This window comes from Astyanax mexicanus, chromosome 22 (genome assembly GCF_023375975.1).
Source record: "Astyanax mexicanus isolate ESR-SI-001 chromosome 22, AstMex3_surface, whole genome shotgun sequence".
Classification (NCBI taxonomy): domain Eukaryota; kingdom Metazoa; phylum Chordata; class Actinopteri; order Characiformes; family Acestrorhamphidae; genus Astyanax; species Astyanax mexicanus.
In genome coordinates this window covers 28,074,216-28,096,936 of record NC_064429.1, presented here as the reverse complement: position 1 = coordinate 28,096,936, position 22,721 = coordinate 28,074,216, and the positions used below count along the sequence as shown (strand labels likewise).

At 36.6% G+C, this 22,721-nt stretch overlaps 2 protein-coding genes across 3 annotated transcripts; both read right to left on the bottom strand.

Annotated features, from left to right (window-relative positions):
* Positions 1 to 779: 779 nt before the first annotated feature.
* On the bottom strand, positions 780 to 9,233 carry surf4l (surfeit 4, like). Its single transcript, XM_007243864.4, has 6 exons — positions 9,000 to 9,233; positions 4,716 to 4,902; positions 3,919 to 3,995; positions 3,319 to 3,362; positions 2,879 to 3,065; positions 780 to 2,185 (listed from the first exon to the last, which is right to left on the bottom strand). The coding sequence occupies exons 1-6, from the start codon at positions 9,045 to 9,047 to the stop codon at positions 1,919 to 1,921; spliced, it is 810 nt and encodes a 269-aa protein (XP_007243926.1). The 5' UTR covers positions 9,048 to 9,233; the 3' UTR covers positions 780 to 1,918.
* A 1,510-nt stretch (positions 9,234 to 10,743) lies between these two features.
* Positions 10,744 to 22,632, bottom strand: ciz1b (cdkn1a interacting zinc finger protein 1b). Of its 2 annotated transcripts, none has more exons than XM_022667523.2 (16): positions 22,535 to 22,632; positions 19,947 to 20,181; positions 19,535 to 19,668; positions 18,673 to 18,845; positions 17,699 to 17,810; positions 17,486 to 17,573; positions 16,777 to 16,844; positions 15,986 to 16,044; positions 15,687 to 15,866; positions 15,460 to 15,584; positions 14,505 to 14,598; positions 14,248 to 14,352; positions 13,962 to 14,093; positions 13,822 to 13,873; positions 13,598 to 13,719; positions 10,744 to 12,810 (listed from the first exon to the last, which is right to left on the bottom strand). In XM_022667523.2, exons 1-16 carry the CDS (start codon positions 22,572 to 22,574, stop codon positions 12,694 to 12,696), a joined length of 1,836 nt encoding a protein of 611 aa, XP_022523244.2. In that variant the 5' UTR covers positions 22,575 to 22,632; the 3' UTR covers positions 10,744 to 12,693. The 2 variants fall into 2 exon arrangements, with proteins under 2 accessions (XP_022523244.2, XP_007243952.3); XM_007243890.4 differs by having other exon boundaries at positions 14,239 to 14,352; positions 22,535 to 22,631.
* Between the last annotated feature and the right edge of the window lie 89 nt (positions 22,633 to 22,721).

Here is a 22,721-nt window from a genome sequence, read left to right as displayed (position 1 = left end):
CTGGGTGTCATCAGATATATATATATATATATATATTAATTAAACCGTAAATTGAGAGAAAAAAGAAAGAAGCAGTAAAAAAAAATATATATTATATATTATTATTAAATTTATACATATATTAAAAATAATTAATTCATTTACACGGAACATAGTCATAAAGAAATGAATAAATTCAGTGTATAAATTAAATAAATAAATAGAACTTGCATTGGTATACAACTTTTTATTTTATTTATGCATTTACATATTCCTCTATCGATTTTTTTTATATTTCTGTATTAATGTTTTGCATTGTTGTTCAATTATTCTTTTTTTATGTTCCTTTTATGTTCTCATTTTGTTTTCATTTATTTCTGTATTTCTTCTTCCATATGGTAATGAAGGGCTGTGTTTTTCACAATATTTCTGTGAACAGTAAATCATAGAAAGTAATTGAAAGAGAAACACGAAAAAAGAATAATTGTATAAAACCAAGAGAAATTAATCTGCAGTTTAGGTTGTGTTAGAATGAGTTATTTTGAGGGCACAGCAAAATTACAGTTATACAAGCTGTACACTAAATACTTTACATTGTATCAAAGTGTCATATCCTTAGTCTTGTCCCAACATATAACATATTTACAAAAACGTAAGGGGTGCCACTATTGTGAGATACTGTCCACATCAGAATAATGCCCGCCCACAAACAGCAAGTGTTACCTATCAATTAGTTTACTCAATGTAAAAATCAAGTTGTTTAATCAATAGAATCAAGCTTCCACTGAAACAGATCCACATTTATTAGATTTTTTAAGAGTTTTATTTTCCCTTTATAGTTGTCAAAACATATATTTAAGACACTTAGAAAACAGTTTTTTTTTCTTGTACAAAGAGGAAAAACACTGAGTGACAAATCACAGGGTTTCATTCATCGAACGTCCTGCTCTGCTTGTTTTGAAAAATACTATAATTCAGCTACTTGTAAACTTTAAAGTGACCTGACAACAGACAGTATACATACAATTAATAATTCCATATACTGACATAAGATGTCAACATATTCAAATCCAAATGAAATGTGAAAAAAATAATAAAAACAATTTTAAAAAGAGCTTCTAAAAGGCCATTTAGGGTGATCCATGTTTCATATCTATAACGTACCCCCTTATTTTTATTATTTTTTTAAATAAATGAAAATAAACACACAAACATGGTTCCAATTCTGTATCAAACTCTAGATTCCTGTCTGTAATAGACCTGAGCTGATATTAGCACAGGCAGCTTTACTCACTGAGCCCTACAGAAGTCAACCAGTGTGTTATAAATGCCAGCGCAGCAAGGAAATATGTTCTGGAACACCCTAGTGATCATACACACTAACCAATCACAATGACCCATTACTGAACATCCAACAAAAGTAAAATCTGTATTTTTTTTTCCAATTATGTATCTTTATCTTTCAGATAAAACTCCTCAGAACAGCCACGATTCTTTAAATAAAGAATAAAAAGTAGAAAATGGAATGTTTCTTTGGTCAGTGGACTGCAGTTGGCACCACAAATGAAAACATATGAAAGGGGTAAAATTAGCTGTTAAACCGTAAATATTTCAAACCGTTTATGAATAAACAGAATTAATTAACAAATGAACAACAAGTTTTGGCCACGTTTGGTGCTAATAAATATAACAAAAAACAAAAGGCTAAAAAGTTCTCATTAAAATAAACCGGACAGAAAGGACACACTGAAACCAGAGAAAGTGAAGACAGTGCTTGGGCTGCAGAAGTACAGAGTGGGTCATTTTGTTGGTTCCAGGGGTCCTTCACTAGAGGTCACGTCTCAAACTGCTCACCACTCTATATAGTGCACTTGCTTTGAGTGAGAACTCAGAACACACTACAGAGTGAGCAAGACAGCCATTTGAGATCTGCCCACTCTCACCACTCCTTCTTCTTCTCGTCCATTGAAACTCCACCAGGGCCCAGAGCTACTACCAGCAGCAGGCCTCCGATCACCGACGTGGTCTGGAAGAAGTCGTACTTGAGGAAGTCGTGCATGGGTTTGTAAGTTGGAATGTTCCAGAAGGCATTGAAGGAGACGTTGATTATAAAGAGCCAGACGACCAGAGTGAGAGCGGCCAGCTTGGTCTTGAAGCCGATCGCCACCAGGATGATCAAAGCTGTGCCCACCAAGTTCTGCAAAATCTGCACAAAACCCCAAAGCACAGTTATTATACAATTTTGGTATAAACCACGTTTTAACATCCATGCAAGTCATATGTAAGGAAAAATAGTCCCTAAAAGATAACAAATTACAGAAATCATAGCTCAGAGTTCTCCTCACCATTACTATAGAAATAATACGCTAATTTCTCTGTGATAAGCCATTTCACATTCATTTTTAAAATCAGACATAATTGTGGCTAATTAGAAATACCTGAATTATGCACAAATACAAAACAAATGGAATTCCTCTTTAAATTAATAAATTCATAAACTATAGTTAAGCCAACAAGTGGCTTCTTTCTTGCAATAGAACAACTGTGGAATTAGTCTGACCTCTAGTGTTAAAATGTACGTACTGCACTGTTGTTGCGAACATGTAACCTTAAGCATAACCAAGCACAAAATGTCTAAAATTATATTACTTGATTCCACAATCATGCTATCTGAGCTGCTCATATACAACTGAAAGTAGCAAGTAATGTCTTAGGGATTGTGATGAAAGTCATTTTATTTATTTAATCTGCCAAAAAATCATGATGAATGGAACATTACAAATAATCCAAAATTACTTGGAATAACAGCTTTTTACACTGATTTCCACCAAAAATATTCATGCTACGGAAAGTTTACGCTTGCTCTCGATGATACATGTGTGTGTGTGTGTGTACTCACAGAAAGGAAGTTGGCGTCGAAGTGGAGGAGGGTCATGAACATGAGCACCAGCAGTACGCGACCACCGAGCTGCATGTACTGCTTAGGGGAGCTCTCCCGCATCGTCGGCACTCCAGCAAACATGCTCCTGCCCTCTGATTTGGACTCGGCCAGCAGCAGCAGAAGACCACCTCCTAATGCAAGGTTCCTTATGGAGAGTACAAAGAGAGAAGCCATTTTGAAGATATGTTTTATTGATAATATACAGAAATATTTACAATGAAAAGACAATAATTTTGTACAGTGTAAGTTGTGTAACAGAGTTACTGTTCAGTAGGTTTACTTCTAGTGTAATGCCCAAAGCAGTAAATACCCACTCTATGGAACTCAAATTACTGTGTTGTCAATGTGTGTGGCTTGGCTTAGATATTTATACCTGCTTTAATTATGGCAGAACTTACCTCATCAAAAACTTTGGATCCCACAAAATGCTGTATGCAATAGTCTGAAACAAATAATGAACACAATGCATGTAGATATTAAAGAGAGATTTTATGACATACAGATCTGCATAGCGGATGAATAACAAAAACAATCTGACAGAAACTGTAGCAAGTGCTTTAAAATTATATAAAAGAAAGAATATTAACATGAAAACTACACAATGTTTGTAAAATGTAAGTGAAAGCATGTAGACGGGAAGTAAAATTAGGTACAGATTGCTTTCTACATTTTGACCTCTAGTGGTTAATTTGGGGTAGAGCATGAGCTCAAACTGCTGCCACATGGCAACATCAGAAACCGCCCTTTTTCAGAGGCCAGCACTGTAAATGTTACTGAGGTTAATATTAAGGTTATAAGTACTTCTAGATTCTAGTTTTTACACACTAGTCAATTCAACTTGTCCTATTCACTTTATAATTAGAAAGTTTAATTAAAGATTAATTACACTGATTACAGTTCACTCAGCATTTTTTCCACCTTAAACACTTTTTTTTCAGAATAAAATGACAGGTGAAATTAGAGGGTGCAATTTAATGCAATTAAAAAAAAGATCCTACCTGCAGGCCAATGATTCCAAACAATCCAAAACAGGCATACTGTACAAAATTCCTGCTGAGGATCAGTATGCAACCACCTGTAGAGAGAATGAATGAGAATGAATCCAGTATTCAAACACTTGTTTTAATAAACAAAATTATCTGAATCTCAACAGTTCTGAGATTACAATGAAAACAGGATTATGTTTTACACAGTATTAGACAATTACCTTTAAACTATACAATCTTACAGAATTATTACTTATTAATTCCTTATTAATTACTGTTTTTCTCTGTAAAGTTGCTTTGTGACAACTTTTGTTGTAAAAAGTGCTGTATAAATAATATTGAATTAAACTAAACTGAATTGAACTACAGAAAAAAAAAACAAAGATTAAGGCCTTATCCAGCAAATAGGTTATGACAGATCAAGTTTGCATTTCCCAGGTTTCCCAAGAAAGATCAAAAGAATTAGTAGAAGAGTTCCTAATAACCAAGATGCGTTACAAAGTGTGCGAAAGACGGGGAAAAAAAGCTTCAAAAAAAGGTTATCGATATCGATGCATGCCAGCAGGTTATGTTGGATGTAGACATGCCCCTATTTCACTCGACAAGTGAACCTGTATTATTCTGTGTGTATGTGTATTTTAATTGTAAAATATGTTTTAAAAATGTTAACTAGTAAAAACTGATCCACACAGATCCACAGACTCGTTTTAAATGTATGGTATGTTTTACACACCCCCTTTTTAAAACAAGAAGATGCTATAATACACATTTTACACATATTTTGTAGCTGGCACAATAGCTAGCCTTACCCAGCTGCCCCAGTAAATTTATTAAGACGAAGAGTGAGGCAAGGAAGAATCCACATCCCCACGAGCTCTCAATGTACTCTTTCTGTTCGCTCCACTGGAACCACATTCTGATGCCATCTTCCAGGAAGGTGCTGATCAGACAAAGTCGTGCTACATGAGGCAAGTACTGTTTTGTCACTCGCAGGAACTGCAACAGATAAAAGAGAGGAAGAGCAGATTCAAATCTCTGTACTTTTGAATATGTATTGTGTATTAACACATGTATACAGAGCTGGGCAATTTAGTAAGAATATTATATCAAGGAATTAAAACAAATTATAATGCATGAAATTTGATGCAACGTCAAACATCTGTTTTTTTGGCTGCATAACATCCAGTTTAACAGAAATGATATCCTTGATATGCTTACAAAAAGGCTATATGATAAGAACATTTATAATACAACATTACTATATTACCCCAGCTTCACATACATATATGCACACACTTATACACACATAGCTATTTTAAACGAGATTCAAAAATATAGTGTTCCATTAATTATCAGATTTTGACACAAAGAACAAGCAAGTGGCACATTAAATTTTTCTTTGAAAAAGTGTAAATCAGGAAGGAAAAAAAAAAAAAAAAAAAAAAAAAAAAAACACCTGATAAACCCATAAAAAATTTATTTGAAGTTTGTTATTTGTCAGCTAGAATGCACAGAAGTTGCACAGACATGTTTACACTTGTGAGCAGTAATTAGCTGGAGGGAGCAGAGAGATTAAACCAAGCCTAATGTCTTCACTATACTGATAATCATCTCTTTACACTTCAATTATGTGGAAATTAAGCTTAAGTCAGCACTGGCAAGAAAGAACATTCCTCAGGCTTCAGACACATTTTAACATATTAACCCTTTAACATATGCCAATGAGTTTATTTTAGGTCTTGTAGCCTAGATTAATGAAAATAGCACAAAGACTGAGTACAGATAGTGAGTAGAGCATCAGCCACTGATAATCTCTAATAAAACTAAACTGGCTACAAGTACTGTTTCAACAACATACCACAATCTGGCTTCTTTCATCAACACACCAGACAGACCCTTACAGAGGCCCTGTAATAGTTTCAGAGGTGATTGACTCATTAATGTGATCAATGAGTTTTAGAAACAGAGCAGTACTCTTTATTTGAGCAGCTGATACAAAAAATAGCATAATGTTTGCAATGTTTATCATCAACCAAGAGGCCTGTCACAATAATTGTTATTACTTTTTGTAAAATATTGTTTACTTAAAAAAAAAAAGAGTCTATTAAATGTAAATGAGTCAGTATATATTATATAGTCTGGAAATGCATTATTATGCTCTATATTTATCAGTATATTATGTGGATAGGATATTCTTAAAATGCCAATAATAGCCTATTTTTCTCACAATTATTTCTTGGATATATATTAACATATTGTCCAAAAAAATGACTATATTATCATTACATCAGTTGCACAAAAGCTCCACAGGTCTAGCTATAATGACAGACCTATCAAACATATTCAATAGAATTTAATCAAAAAGAAGAGGACTGATCCTACAGAGCAGGACATGGACAATAGATGCCTATGATCTGAAGACAATGAGGATACATGAAACCCTTTACATATATAGGCTAGACTGTCCTGCACAAAGGAACGAACCAGGAAGCAACACCTTTCACAGAGAGCTGAAAATTAGGTCAATTAGGTCATCTTCAAGTTAATGCCACAAAATAAAGCAATGAATAAATAAAAAATCAACATAAAATAAAACTCAGTCATGAGGGATGTAATTTACACAATTCCTAGCATTTAACACTCCATAGTTTCTCATGACTCAGAACCAGAAAGCCGTAGAGTCTTGTAATTTGCTGTGAGATGCCCTCATTATGAAATGATAGTCTACGTACACCTTGTTGTGAAAGTGCAGTCACTGCCACTAGGCTGTGTGAGCTCAGCACCGCCCCCTAGACTGTCCACGTCAGCACTGAGAGGCCTAGGCAGCCAATCAGCAATCAACAAGTAACAGAGCAGCCCATATGAATGGGAAGAGAGCTTCAGGGCAGTGTGAGAGTCTTGTCAGCAGCATACTACATACATACTACTAGCACTAGGAGGCTATACTACTACTACTACTGCTACTGTTCAGCAGAAGGTGATGGTGGTGGTGGTGATGGTGGGTGTGATGGTGGGTAGAGGGGGGATTTATTGAGTTGCCTGGCAGCTGAGGGAAATAAGAGCCATGAGACATCTGCTACATGGCAATACGGAAATAGGGAAGTATTATGACACACAGCCTTATCATATTTAAACATCTGATATGAATCTCAGTCTCTTTATTGAGCACAATTTTAGCACTGGCCTTGTTCTGTCTTTTGGTGTGATTTCAAGGCTGAAGTGAGGGTTAAAGACTAAGGCTGCAGTGTAATTAAACACTAATAATTCATCACTACACCATGAGCATGGGGTGGTTGTTAAAGCAGGGCAAAAATATGCAATATAACATTCTGCAAGTGCCCTTCTGTAAGTAAGCTTACAAGGTAGTGAACAGGTAATTAGGATAAAGACCCTATAGTACAGTAGTAACCTGCATTATTCCTAAATTGATCGTTTGTCGATATATCCTGCATTTTGTTAATATGTATTAAAAACACATGGAAAGCAAAATAAAATTAAATGAATGAGACAAATCAGATTATGCCTGTTGCTCCTGTCAATTATATTCCACTCTATCCACAATGTTAGCTAGCAAACAGGCTCTGATTCAGCAGTGTTTGAATGAATGGGTGGATACTCAGATGGCTCAGGGATAAAGCTTGGATTTACTGTGTTCACCAGAAGGTGTTAAAAGTCAGTAAACAAACCACGCCAAAAGGTCAGGACAATGTGGCCAGCTTGAAATAATTCAGATATAAATATAGACAATACAAAAATGGTTAAAAACCAAAATAAAAAATATCAAGAGTGCATACGATGGATGTCTGTACCTATAAACTTCTAAATAACGAATTAATTAATTCCATGAGGGTCAATCCGTGAGAGGTGCTGTCACAAATGTTGGTAATTTACATTACAAATGTACACAATTCGTTTTTCTATTGCTTTGTATACTGGTATTGAATTACTGTCCAGCCCTAGTCAGTTCCGAACTAAGAAAAATAACTAGTTAACTAACTAAACTGAACTAAACACATTAGCCAACCAGCTTACCTACTAAGTAGGTTATTTAACCAATAAGTAAAAACAAACACAGTTAACAACAATACTGTTAACTTAAAATGAGACACGACTAACTAGCTAGCTAGTTAACCTAGCTTAGTTAAGCTAGTTAACTAACGTAGTTAGCCAACCTACTGTATCTGTGTGGGCACAGCCTCTCTAAAATAGCATATTCATTCATATTTTAAGCTAGTTACATTATATATAATTGGTAGTAGCTAACTAACTAGCTAACATACTAACCACACGTAACTAGCTATTAAACTATTTTTAACCAAAAAATAAAGTAATACAAATCCAATTTAATAATATTGTTAACATAACTTAAAGGGTCTAACTAAGCTAGCATTAGTTACTGTATGTGTTGTGGGCACAGACTTTATAAATCAGCATATAGGTTAGCTAGCTGTAACGTTAGTGTATTTTAAGTTTTTATATAAATAACAGAAATTTAATCATATTTTGGCTCTAATTTTAAAATAAACCAAGCTAAACTAGATTCGAAGCTAGGGCTAGCTGTTAACTAGCAATGTAACGTTAGCTACGTACAGAAAAGGTTTGATTGGAGCCAGATTGGACTTTTAAGTTGCAGTATCACAGCTAGCTAATAAGCTAGGTCAACTCTACTGTAGCTAACGTTACTTGTTTAACTTGTTTAATTGTCTAAATTTCTAGTTTAATGCCTAGTTATGTTAATAAACAATTTGTTACATTAGTTAGCTAGCTAATGATGACAGCTGTAACGTAAGGTAACGTAAACTAACCTAACGTACCTAACCTAGGGCACTTCTCTACAGCAGCTTATCTAAGTTAACTAGCTGCTGTTGCTGCCAAAAAAAGCCTAAATCAGCGCAATTTAAAAAGAAAAAACACTCATTCCCAGCTAGATAACTCACTGAATTAGCTAGTTAACTAATAAACCTGATCACAATCCTAAATAACAGAGTTATAGAGCATAAGAAAAGCCTCAAACTGGATCTATCCAGAAGGCTGGGCTGCTCTCTCGCTCTCTCTCCGGCAGTGTCACTAATTTCTCGGCCTCTCTCTCTCACCTGATCCGCCACGTCCTCCGCAGTGCTCATTAGGCTGTTCTGGACCATGGCTCCGTTTTACAGCCCTGCTGGCTTATTTCTCAGTCCGCTGGATGTGAGGCTGGTGCTGGTCTGTCCCCCTGTCCGCCACTGCCTGGCTCTCTCAGGTGAGTCACAGCTTCAGTAAAAGCGCTGCTGCCGCTGCTGTTCGACGTCCGTCCGCCTATGCCTGAAAACCATCGCCGCCCCATAATGCTCAGCACCGCGACTGCTTGCCTCCCCCTGCAGGCCACGCGTGACACTGCATGCCACGTGTACCACTCTGTCTCAGCAGGGAGAGGGACAGCCAGGCTGTTTTTATACATCACAGCTATCTCTATGATTCATTTTAATTAGTGGCTGTGCTTTTAAAAACCTTATAATAATGTATATAATTTAAGTAGCTAAATATGCAAGTGGAATGCAATATAATGGTATGCAACATTTAGCTTGAACACCCTTGCTTTAATTGCATGTTTTTAAACATGGCTTGCATATGCAGCTGTGGAACAAATTGAGACCAGTTAGTTTTCTCGATTTTGCTATTTATAGGTTATGTTTGAGTAAAATTAACATGGTTGTTTTATTCTATATACTACTGACGACATTTATTCCAATTACCAAATAAAAATATTGTAATTTAGAGCATTTATTTGCAGAAAATGAGAAACAGCTGAAATAACAAAAACATCCAAAGATCTCAGACCTCAAATAATGCAAATAAAACAGTAAGTTCATATTCATAAGGTTTTAAGAGTTCACAAATCAATATTTGATGGATTAACCCTGGTGTTAAATCACAGTTTTCATGCATCTTGGCATGTTATTCTCCACCAGTCTTACACACTGCTTTTGGATAGCTTTAGGCCACTTCTGGTAAAATAAAAGAAACTCATCATTTTTAAGTGGTAAATCTTAGCTTTTTTAAAATTCCTTAGAGAGCTGTTAATGCGTATTTACATATTTAAAAATAATTGGGGGAAAAAATATAGCAAAAACAATGTGTCATAACTACTGAACAAGTTTTAGCAAATTTAACAAAATGGCATTAAAGCAACATGTGGTCCAAATATTGCACATGACTATATGGCGTTAATATACAGCACCAGACAAAATTTTGGAGACACCTTCTTATTTAATGTTTTTATTAATTTTTTACATTACTGTAGAATACTGACGTCATCCACACAATGAAAGAACACATAAGGAATTATGTAGTAAGTAAACTGTAGTGTTGAACTTGAGGAAACTTTAAAATGACCTTCATTTCGTAAAGTATTTTTTTTTTCTTTACTTAGTTGAGTAGTTCTTGCCATAATATAGATTAGAACATTACTTAAGAAATTCAAGTAAATAACTCTTAAAAAGTTCAGCACAGCTGTTAACTGAAATCCGTTTGAGGTGACTCTTATCTCTTACAACTGACTGAAAAAATGTCAAGATGTGCAAAGCTGTCCTCTATTTTAAAGGTGCTATTTTAAAAAATCTAATATATACACACATATACATGGTTACATGGACTTAATTTTGAGTAGACATATTTATTGAGGAAAGAACCTCTTTCAGTTTCATTTTCACTTGATCATATTCAGTTCCTGCTCTTTTGGATTTCATTTTTCATTTTCAAACCTGAATTTCTCTTTTCATTTTGTCACATTTACCCTACATCTGCCCCAACTTAAAGAAATGAATGTGATATAAGAGAACTGGGAAAAAAAAACATGAGTACTAGGAAAAAAGAGAATGCTTTATTTCTTAATGATCCAAAACCAACCTCAAATGCTCCGACGTACTCCGTTACTTCAGGGTGCAGCTGGACAGTGACCCTCATCACACTACAACAGAGCTACTACTTAATGTTTCCATGGCAAAAAAAGGAATGTCCGTATATGGTCAACTCAAGCTTCACACTAAGCACTGGCTCTTCCCATGTTAAGATATTCTTAATGCTAAGATGCTTTTGTTAAACTAATGCCTTGAAATGTTCATTAACAATGCATTTAATTTAGGCCAAAAGCCCTGAAATAAAAAAGGAACTACTGTATAAACAACTGCATGACAGACGTGGCAGTGCACAACCAGATAATACAACCACCATCTCATAATGTTTGAGGCTTGCAGGCTTCAGACATTCATTTGATACAAACTCACAGTTTTTAAAGTGTTTATGACAAAGAAAATTTGATACAGGCTTTTGATTTTCTATGGCTCACCTTGTTCAGACATATAGTGGTGTTCAAAAGTCTGAGATTTAACATGAAATCTTGTTTTACAATTTTAAATTTTACAATCAAATATTCAGCATGCTGCTTGAAATTCATACTCAGATGACTCTGAGGTACAGATGTAGATGTAACTTATGATATACATGCCAGTCTGAGTACACACTAAAAACAAAAAGGGGGGCAAAACTAATACAAAAAAAAAAGAAAAAGAATAAATAAATAATTCATCTTTCTTTTTGCTTCTTCTTGGTCACCAGGTCACCCAGAATCATTGGGCACAAAGTAGGAATAGCCCCTGTAAAGGGTGTCGGTGTGAAATTCTGAAGGTTCCAATTTTTACTTTTAATGCTATGACAATACTAATAATACACTGGCATGCCAAAAGTCATAGGATAGCATTATGTACGTTGATCATAAAGAGTTACCCCAAGGAATGAGTGGGAGTGAGGCTGAACACTGGCTGCATGCCCATGGCAAGGGGATGTGAATTATCAAATTATCGGAGATTGGCCGAGGCCTAATGGTAGGGGTGGTGGGGAAATATATATTGATATCACAATACATTGCATTGTCTGGATTGAATCATATGTGGCATCAAACATCAATATTTTTATTGAGACATAAGCACTCTAACCTCCCTAAGACTCTGGAACCAGACTGATGGGACATTCTTTATAGAGCTAAGCAGTCAGAAATTTAACATTATAGGAGGCATTACCCCCAGCGTGGACAGCACAGTGCAGTGGGAGGTAATGATTGTGACCAGCGGTGTCTGGTTAGAATTGCCTCCGTAAACAGACAAGCAACTCTGGCAGTAATCACATCCATATACAATGAAGAATCCACACACATCTCACAGGTCAATGCAGCATTTCTTAGCCTCCATATGACCTGGCAAAAGTCATGGGACAAGATTATTACTCCTTTCCTATGACATTTGGCATGGAAGTGTAGTTTGTGTATTAAATCTGTCCATCCATTGTACATATTATCAAAATTATCTTTATATGACATGACAATATCCAATGTGCTCAAGACAAAACAACAAAAATGTCACTGTCCAATTACTTACAGACTGCAGTGTCTGACCACACAGTAGCCAAATTCATCCTTCTATACCCATCACTCTACAGCCACTACAGCTTTTCACATTCTCTCTCTCTCTCATAGCTGCTCATATACAGTATAATAAAAAAGCTATTCATTACAAAAATGGTATATTACAGTTTAATAAATTTAAACAATTAAAAATTAAATTCCAGTATTCACAGTCTTTGACCTAAAATTGCAATACTGCTGTACAGCCGAAATGTCAACTCTGTTGCTTCATATCTACAGAAGGGGTTTGGTGCACCTTCAAAGACTTGGGAAACATGGTTTGTGGGGGTATATTTTACAAGTGTCCTTTGTTAATGGTCAGCACATGGGCACCTACTAAGATCTGACTGGCTTTAGGACTTGTCTTCCATGTCTGCATCGCCGTCATTGACGTTCTTTGGATTCGGCCATGGAGAGGTGGCCATGCTCTCCTCTTCCTCCTGAGGCTGGTTCAGCATGGCTTTGTACTTCTGTAGTAATAATAATATTAATGAAAAAAAGAACAGAACACTCTGATTAGTTTTGTAAAATCGAAATAGTTCTACTTTCTACATTATATAGACAAAAATAGTAGGACACCTGAACATTTATCACATTTGCACATCTGTGTCAGCAGCAATAAATGCAACTTAAGGCAACATACAGCTCTGGAAAAAAAAAGAGACCACTTAAAAATTATTAGTTTCTTTGATTTTACCAAATTAAAAACTTTGGAATATAATCAAGAGGAAGATGGATGATCACAAGCCATCAAACCAAACTGAACTGCTCGAATTTTTGCACCAGGAGTGGCATAACCTTATCCAAAAGCAGCGTGTATGACTGATGGAGGAGAACATGCCAAGAAGCATTTAAACTGTGATTAAAAACAGGGTAATTCCACCAAATATTGATTTCTGAACTCTTAAAACTTTATGAACATGAACTTGTTTCCTTTGCATTATTTGAGGTCAGAAAGCTCTGCATCTTTTTTGTTTTTTTTTCAGCCATTTCTCATTTTCTGCAAATAAATGCTCTAAATGACAATATTTTTATTTTGGAATTTGGGAGAAATGTTGTTCGTAGTTTATAGAATAAAACAACAATGTTCATTTTACTCAAACATATACCTATAAAAGCAAAATCAGAGAAACTGATTCACAAACTGAAGTGGTCTCCTATTTTTTTCCAGAGCTGTAATAATTAGAAGGGGATTCCACAAAGATTTGTGCATATGTTGTATATAAACCATGTTTTTAAAGCTACTGTAGTTCTTACCTGTAAGTTCTCATAGTGCACAAGTGACTTGCAGTGCGTCTCCCGAGCACTAGATTCAAAGTGGTAGAACTTGTGGCAGAGCTTACAAAGGAAACCCGCCACTGGCACTACGAACCTGGTGCCTTAAAAAAAAAGCACAAAAGATTAGACAATCAAACACCAGCACGTTTAATTATATACAGGTGTATATGACTAATGGCAGGATTTCTATTTAAAATTCTCACCATATTGTGTCTCTGCATCATACTCTTTAGAATCATTCATTTCTTCTGGAACCTGTGAGAAACAACACAAAAAGAAAATGAGGCTCTGCAACCTAGGCTTGATAAAAGAGCTGAAAACAAAGTAATTAAAGGATACTGACCTGTTGAGATACTGCATCTTCCTCCTCATCTTCATTATCGTCCTCCTCATAGTCATCTTCACCTTCAAAGCAGCCAATGGCATCCACTGTTATGAGTTCTTCCATGACTTCAGGTCCTCTTTCTTCTTTTAGCTACAAGAGAATCTCGTTATAACAGTGTAAATGCATTTGTCAATCCAAGATGCATTCCATAACTCCTTCCAGTACAATAGAATCTTCTTCACAAGAACATATCTTTCTTTAGCATAACAATGGAAAAGCAAGCTGTCATAAATACCTCTTCAACCTTTTGTTTGTGCTCTGGTGATTTCATGTGCTCCACAAATTTTCTGGGAGTCCGGAAGTGGCGTTCACACACTGTGCAAAACGGCCGTGAGGAAACTTTCGCCATCTGTGATTAACATGGGGGAAAAAAACAGAGACTGCTAGAACCTGAAAACAAGGGCTGCTTCATGTCATTTATAAGTTCTGTTACACAATGAAGTATATATATATAAAGCATCAACTACAATGATATGCCTGTTAATGGCTGCTGGGTCACACCTTGTGTTGTTTTGTTCTTCTGTGCTCGATGACGTCACCAGTAAAGTGATTTTGGCAGATTTCACACCAGCGCTGCTGGTCTTGGCTTTTGTCTCTGTAACAGAAAGACACAATAAGAAAACTGTTAGTCATACTACAAATTTCGCAATACTTAATGTGTGCAACATGAGCACCTGGTAACCAGTGACTGGTATTTAACTTTGATTTAACTGCCCATTCTCTGGCTGGTTGGCCTGTTCTCTGGATGGACTCTTCTTTGATGGCTTGTATTTGTAGGGGATCAATGCAGTGTCTGTCTGTCTGTCTGGATGGTTGGATGGCCTGTTCTCTGCCTGGCTGGGTGGCTGGCCTGTTCTCTGGCTGGCTGATTGGCTGGCCTGTTCTCTGGCTGGCTGGGTGGCTGGCCTGTTCTCTGGCTGGCTGATTGGCTGGCCTTTTCTCTGGCTGGCTGATTGGCTGGCCTGTTCTCTAGCTGGCTGGGTGGCTGGCCTGTTCTCTGGCTGGCTGGGTGGCCTGTTCTCTAGCTGGCTGGGTGGCTGGCCTGTTCTCTGGCTGGCTGGGTGGCTGGCCTGTTCTCTGGCTGGCTGGGTGGCTGGCCTGTTCTCTGGCTGGCTGGCCTGTTCTCTGGCTGGCTGGCCTGTTCTCTGCCTGGCTGACTGGCCTGTTCTTTGGCTGGCTGCCCTATTCTCTGCCTGGCTGGCAGGTTGGCCTGTTTTCTGCCTGGCTGGTTGGCCTGTTCTCTGGCTGGCTTGTTGGCTGGCCTGTTCTCTGGCTGGCTGGTTGTCTGGCTGGCCTGTTTTTCGGCTGGCTGGCCTGTTTTTCGGCTGGCTGGCCTGTTTTTCGGCTGGCTGGCCTGTTTTTCGGCTGGCTGGCCTGTTTTTCGGCTGGCTGGCCTGTTTTTCGGCTGGCTGGCTGAGTGGCTGACCTGCCAAATGGTGATTATAACAGTTTTTACCTGTTTGTGCCCTGAATAGACTGCTGCATCTGGGGTATCAGTGTGGCCAGACAAGTGTTACTGAGATGCTGTATCTCCATCATCTTCTGCTGGTGACCCAGGCTGATCATATGAGTCTGAAAGTGCTGCATGAAATAGAGATGATTATGGAAATGTTTGAAATGTAACTAAGAAAAAGAGGGTCACTAAGATTATTTTCTAGAACTGTACCAACTTATGGTCCTTACCTGCTGGTCACCGCAGGTGATATTGCAGATGTAGCAGAAGAATTTGCCTGCAGTCTTGCTCTTGTCATCATCCACACTTTGGCCTACAGCGGCAGCTATCTCCTCCAGTCCAGTGCTGAAGGCCCGGCTGTCACTGCTGCGCTGAATGGTCACTTTCAGAGACGACCCTACGACTTGCACCTAGATTTCAACACAGGAATCACTATCCTTAATGCATTTCCTGGATGTTAATGTACTAACAAACATGCAAATGAAATTAGATGATGTTATGGATGAGCTCTGTTAAGCTCTGATGGTACCTCGGCAGTCCTGCCCTGCTCCACGTCCTCCTCAGCTTTTACTGAACGGATTTCCTCATCTGCAGGTTCAGAAGCAAACATACAGTGTAGATGAGTAAGACCAATTTCTTTGGACAATAATATGCAAAAACACCTTTAATACAAATTAAATTAACCCAATGTATCATAGAGTAGTTTTATAATTATTACATATTGTTTAAGATTAGCCTTAATTAAACGTTCAGGACCCCACAGGACCACCACTGAGCAGGTATTATTGGATGTTGGGTCTTTCTCAGCACTGCAGTGACAATGACAGGGTGGTGGTGAGTTAGTTTGTTTTTAGCTGTATGTGCTTTAGTGGATCAGACAGCAGTGCTGCTGGAGTTTTTAAACAAACACTATGTAATTTTTTTTAGTTTGTAGTTTGTGTTGGTCGTTCTCTAGTCCTTCCACAAGACGCTGCCCACAGGACACTGCTGGCTGGATAATGGTTGGTGGCACTGTTCCTGTGTCTAATCCACTCATACCAGCAAAACACACACTAACACCTTAAACACCACCATCACAGTTGATGTCACTGCAGTGCTGAGAATAACCCAACACCCAAATAATAGCTGCTCTCTGATGGTCTATCATGGGGGGGGTCCTGACCATAGGTGACAGAGTGAAAGGAGAATAATAAAGTATGCAGAGAAACAGTTACTACAGAACTACAGTCTGAAACAATGTAGAATATCTACATAAGCTAAATTGAACCACATACAGATGTTCCTCTTGTCAAAGGACCATTCTTTGACACTCAAACTCACCTTCTTGCTCTGGAATCATGGATGAATCTGCATCTGCTGAACTCTCTGCCTCTCCAACTTCAGCAGCTCTGTGCAAATCAGAATGAGTATTATTAGAAAATTCATAACAAAGAAACATACAGCAAATTTGAGTAACCAATCACTTTTAAAATGCACAATTACTCCTACTTCTCTCCCTGTTCTCAAGTGGTGCTTTGTTATCACTAATAAATATTATTTTACTTGCACACAATTAAAAATAAAAGGTAGAACAGACAAACCATTTTTGTAAAAAAAAAAAAGTAAAGAAAAATACAGATCCTTTTAAAAGTTTAAAGAAGTCGACATGCAAGTTCTTTACCAATTTAACTCAACGTGTTTAATGAACATGCTTGTATCTGTAAATGTGTGTGCCAAGTATCTTTATTCTTTGTGACTGCTGGGTTTGTACATCCATCTACATTCCTGAGTGACCAATAGACACTCAGGAAATCACTACTGCTTCATTGTATAAAAACAGAATTGCTTAAAATTCTCATTAAAATCCATGCAAGTGTTTTCCTGATTGTCCAATTTCTTAACAAAAACAGATGGACACATGAATCTACCAATCACAGATGAGAATTCCTCAACTGTGCTGTTTTATCACAAATATTTTAAAGCACTTTCCTATATTTGCCATAACTTGCTCTCATGTCTTGCAATACAAAATATGCTACATTAAAATTACCCCTGATTCTTCTGCTTTTTCACGGGAGGCTCAGTCTGGTCCAGAGATGAGACCAGGCTTTCTTTAGCTGCTTGTTCTGATTTCTTTTCTAAATCAAAAAAGGAGAGAGAAAACAAACAGGTCTAAGAAAACAGCTACATGGCTCAAACAAATCCAGCATCCAAATGTTTTACATTTTACAAAACTATCAAATTCTTAGACCAATATACTCACCCACTTTTACAGCCTGAATATTAGTTTTGCTCCTGTTGATCTGTACATTACTTCTCCCTGCTGGTACATAACCATTCTCCCTCTTCCTCTGAGGAGGAGTGTATGCAGAGACCTTTTGAAAGATAAAAAAATAATATATATGAGATTAAAGATTAATTATCAATAGTTCAGATATTTAAGTCACACATGTCTTTAAAACATCACTATGTGACATTTTCTTATAATGAAATACAATGAAATAGAAGCTTCAGGATCGTATGGATTTATTTAGCTTCAGATGCCAGTTCTGTAACTCTCAACTTGTCATAAAAGGCATGTGTACAGCTGTCCATGAGAGAGTGTTTAAAGTGTGACAGGAGCCGTACGTTCATTTTACCAAGCTAAAGTGATCAAAATCCAATTTTTATCTTAATGTGACACAGATCAGATCTATTTTTTTAAGGGATGTTCAGACATGTCAAATCATTTTGACATTTCATACAGTATTTCATATGGAGTTCAAGATCAGGTACATATCCGATTAGTGCTGTCGTCATCAGGCAACACCAAAGTTGTGCTAAATTCAGACTCCATGGAAGAATGAGACTACACAAGGACATGGGGCACAACAGAATACTTTTATGACTGTTGTTTCTGTTTCTAAACTTATATAAATATTAAGTTTTCCTTCAAAACAAACAATAGAACATAGCATAAGAGAAGAAGAGAAGGGCAGGAGGCAAGATTGGCACAACACTGGCAGCACAGCAATACAATTATTATATAGTTGACATGTGACATGCATAAATGTATCTGTGTAAGTGTGCATGCGTGCCATTTCAGAACAGATATGTTTATAATTTGTCATCAACAAGGCTTGCAATTTGAACCTGTTAATATTCTTTCTAATAAATTTCACTAAATCAATAATCAATAATGATAAAATAATTTTGATAAAAGATTGATACTGTCTAAAAACCGTCACCAAATGTCACCTTATTATTAAACGCTACATGTGGATGATGCTGACGTGGAAAAAAGGGCAAGTTTGCGTTCCTCAATGGGGCACCAATAGGAGCGCTGATAGGAGCTGGACCCAGAAGTGATGGACTGACTCCTGCTGGTAAAAACTGAGGTGGAACTTGTTTCCTGTGACCCTGTGGCATTCCTTTAAAATGTAGCAAAGATACAAATGACAAAACAATAACTAGGGACACATTGAATATTTAGCAGCTAGAACAATCATTAAAAAGTTTAAATTATTAATACAGACAATGGCATTTTTTATGCAATCAAATCACATACATCCAGCTGGGGAGTTAAAATAAAGTCCACATTACACTTTCAAAATTTACATGTAAGCAAAGTAAACCTATGCACTATTAGAAGTGCAAACTAAATTAAGAAGAAATGTGAAAAACCATGTTCAGTTTTTTGTATTCAGCCTTCAGCCAAATGTTTAATTTTGCTTGGTTTTAGGCAAAAAAAATGTATTGGTGCATTCCTGATAATTATAATAAAATAATTTAAAAATTAAAATGCTAATTATTATATTTTATTTATAAACTGTTACATCTGAAAATATCTATACTGAAAACTTAATACACTCAATATCATTAACAAAGCAAAACATGATGAACAGTTAATAGGACAATCAGGGAGTAAATAAAAAATCATAATCAAAAACATGAAAAGAAGACAAATGGTTAATGCTAATGTAAAAAATTAATAAACCAGTGTTAAAAAAAGATCAGACAGACAATGTATAAAATGGTGCTGTAAAAGGCAGAAATAAACCAGTACAAAATAGCATGAGCTTAAATTAGCAAATTGTGTAAGGAGTTCCAAACATCTTACCTGGCATTTGAGGCATGATCACTGGCTGCTGCAGCATTGGTTTAGGGCCTAGAAGACTCCGGGGATTGCCTGAACACGGTCCAATTCCGAATGCAGCCGGAGATGGAGGCCTTAATGTGTGTCTATTTGGCATTCTGTGATTCAGTATAGAAAATACAGACAGGCTGAAGTGTTAAGAGTACAACTTCCAACATCTTAATAACTAATGAACAAAATATGAAATGTCACTGAAGTAGGACACACAGTAGAGTTTAAAACAAAAGAAACCAATAAAGATAGATAAAATTGGTGACAGTGTTTGTTAATATCTTTAGCATAATATCTTTACTGATTTTGTCTAATAAATCTTTCATGTTAAACATGAACATAGGTATGTTTCTACATATAAGAACCATAGACTCTCAGCTCTTACCGTGGCCCTGAGCTCAGATGATGATCAGGATGGAATCGGGGGTGCTGATTAGGCAAAGATAAAAGAGGAGGCATCGGTGAACGTGTGGGTGGCATTCGAGACAGTATGGGTGCTGATGGCACTCTGGGAAACTGCTGCATTTGCGGATACATATTAAAGTGCTGGGGTTGTTTCTGCTTCGTTTGGAGCATCCTTGCTTCCTGCTGCTGACACACGCTGACCTGAGTATGGAGACCTGGACAGAAAGAGGGCAGAAGAAGTAGAACAGATAAGGCAGATACTTGAAAGAAACTGATGGCATTTGGAAATCACTGTGTGCATTATTTAGGTAAACTAGGACAAATATTAATCATATAATAACCAAGCACAAATGTTCATATGTACAAAGAGCTTGAATAATCATTATAGCAATAAAAAACAAAAAACAAAAAAAAAACAATGCTAACGGAAAATTATGGAATAGGAGCATTTTCACTCCTGCACTTTTTATTCCAGTTAAAAGAGATTCTGGTTCATTTTTACCCTTGATGCAATTTGTTTGGGCAGGTGTAAACACAGTATTCACATTCGGATACAGATCAAAACAACCGCACTGAGGCTCTTAAGAGATGGAGGCCTCGGTTTAGTCCATAACAAACTCTGAAGCGGTGTGTTTGAGGTGAGAACGTGATCTGACCATGTTCCAACCCAACTATCAGCTGTACTATTATGCGAATTTAAGCTAAATTCGGTTCATTCTGATAGAATTGTGCATTCCTCCTTAAACAAGTTGATTAATCTTTAACAGTCTAATTACAAAAGTAATAATAGGACATTAGCTCTATAAATAAATCAAGGTTATTTTATGTTGAGTACATGTAAAGTCATGTACTTTTTTTTTTTTTTTTTTTTACTTAGGAGGAGGACTTGGATTAGGTGGTTTGCCCATTAAATTCATCAGAACAAATCTGGATTCCACATCTAAAGCAGGTAATCAAGCAATTAGCTAGCCTTTCCTGAGTTAAAATACATTCAGTATAGTACAGTACAGTACAAGTCAAAAGTATGGACACTGAGAAGGATGTTAACAAAACTGACATCAATCGTGGACAACCCCTCTCACCCCCTATATGAGACTTTGGGGGCCTTGTTCAGCTCCTTCAGCAGCAGATAGTTACTCCCACAGTGTAGGAAGGAGAGCTACCGCAGCTCATTCATACCTTCTGCGGTCAGACTGTAAATACCCACAATGTGTAATATAAACAGATAACGTACCGTTTTTCTTGGTTTTTTTTTGGTTCTTTTGTCTTTATACTCTTTAATTTGTATTTGTAATAGTGGTGGACAATATTATATCGTATAAAATATATCGTGACACAGAAATATCATGATATTAAAAATCCATATTGTGATAATAGGGCTTTTCTGTCTTAAAAGTAGTCTATTATTTACTGTGAAGCTTTAAGTGTATTCATTGTATAATTGTTTTAGTTTGCAGTTTATGTGCATGCACTTAATATTCTGCAATATTATTTGCTGCATTATATTATTTTATGCTATATTATTTATTTTGACACATTATGATTATACTGTTATACTATTATACTATATTCCTGAAATGAATTAATTATTTTAGTTTTCCTATATCGCCAAGTATATCGTTATCGCAAAAATACCCTAAAATATCGTGATATTATTTTAGAGCCATATCGCCCACCCCTAATTTGTAATTTGTAATACTACTATTCATTGTTCATTATGTCACTGTTTACATCACTTTTTCTATTTGCTAAAAAAATTGTGTTGCCATAACAAAGTGATTTTCTCTGATGTGGGATCAAATAAGTTAAATCAAATCAAATCAACATTAAATATTAACAGTGTACAGATCTGTCCTCAAAGGTAAATGTGGTACCTAGTGATAGGGGAAGTCCTAATGAGTGGGTTTGGGTAATTGGCAGTGTAAATTGGGGAGAAATTGAAAAAAAAAATAGAAATAAAATAATAAGAAAAGAAGAATCTAAAGTATAAAACATATTATGGGTTGTTTAACACTTTTTTTAGTTTACAGAATAATTCTGCAAGCATTCCTGTACAGCTTTAATATTAAAATTACAATGTATAAAAACATAAAAAGAAAGAAAACACGTTAAATGAAAAGAGGTGTGTCCAAACCTTGACTGGCACTGTAGCTATCTGAGCAGGAAACCACTAGGTTACAATGTGCTGCTCTAGAGGAAGCAGGTTCTAGTGAAAGGAAGCTTTGTGAGCTCAGGGCTGCAGCTTCTGGACTTTTGCTAATCTTTATATCACTTCAGTAAAATTCAGATACATACAGTCTCTAGAAACAGCTGTTAACTAGTGTGTTTAGTGTAGATTAAACTGCAGGCAGGAGATTAAGGCCGCTAATAAACATGATTACAGAGTTCACACACACACACACGGGCAGGACAGTGCGAACAGTAAACACACTAATAAAGAGACATAACGTCAGCTAACAGGGTTATTTAGACAGAATACAACACTTATAATATCTCTACTATAATAAACTCAATCCTAAAGCCACATTCTCTGTAAATATTTAGAGATAATGCTGATTATTTACTCACCGCCGCGAATCAGAGCCAGTCTAAGGATTTCTTCATTCATTCAGAGCCGCTGCAGGTCTGAGGCGGAACTCGCAGACAGCGCCGCTCTGCGGGCGGGAAGGTGTAGTACAGGAACAGAATCTGTTGCACACACAGTGGTGAATTAACACTTTCAGACCTGAATTACGTTCCTTTTGCAATGCTGTTT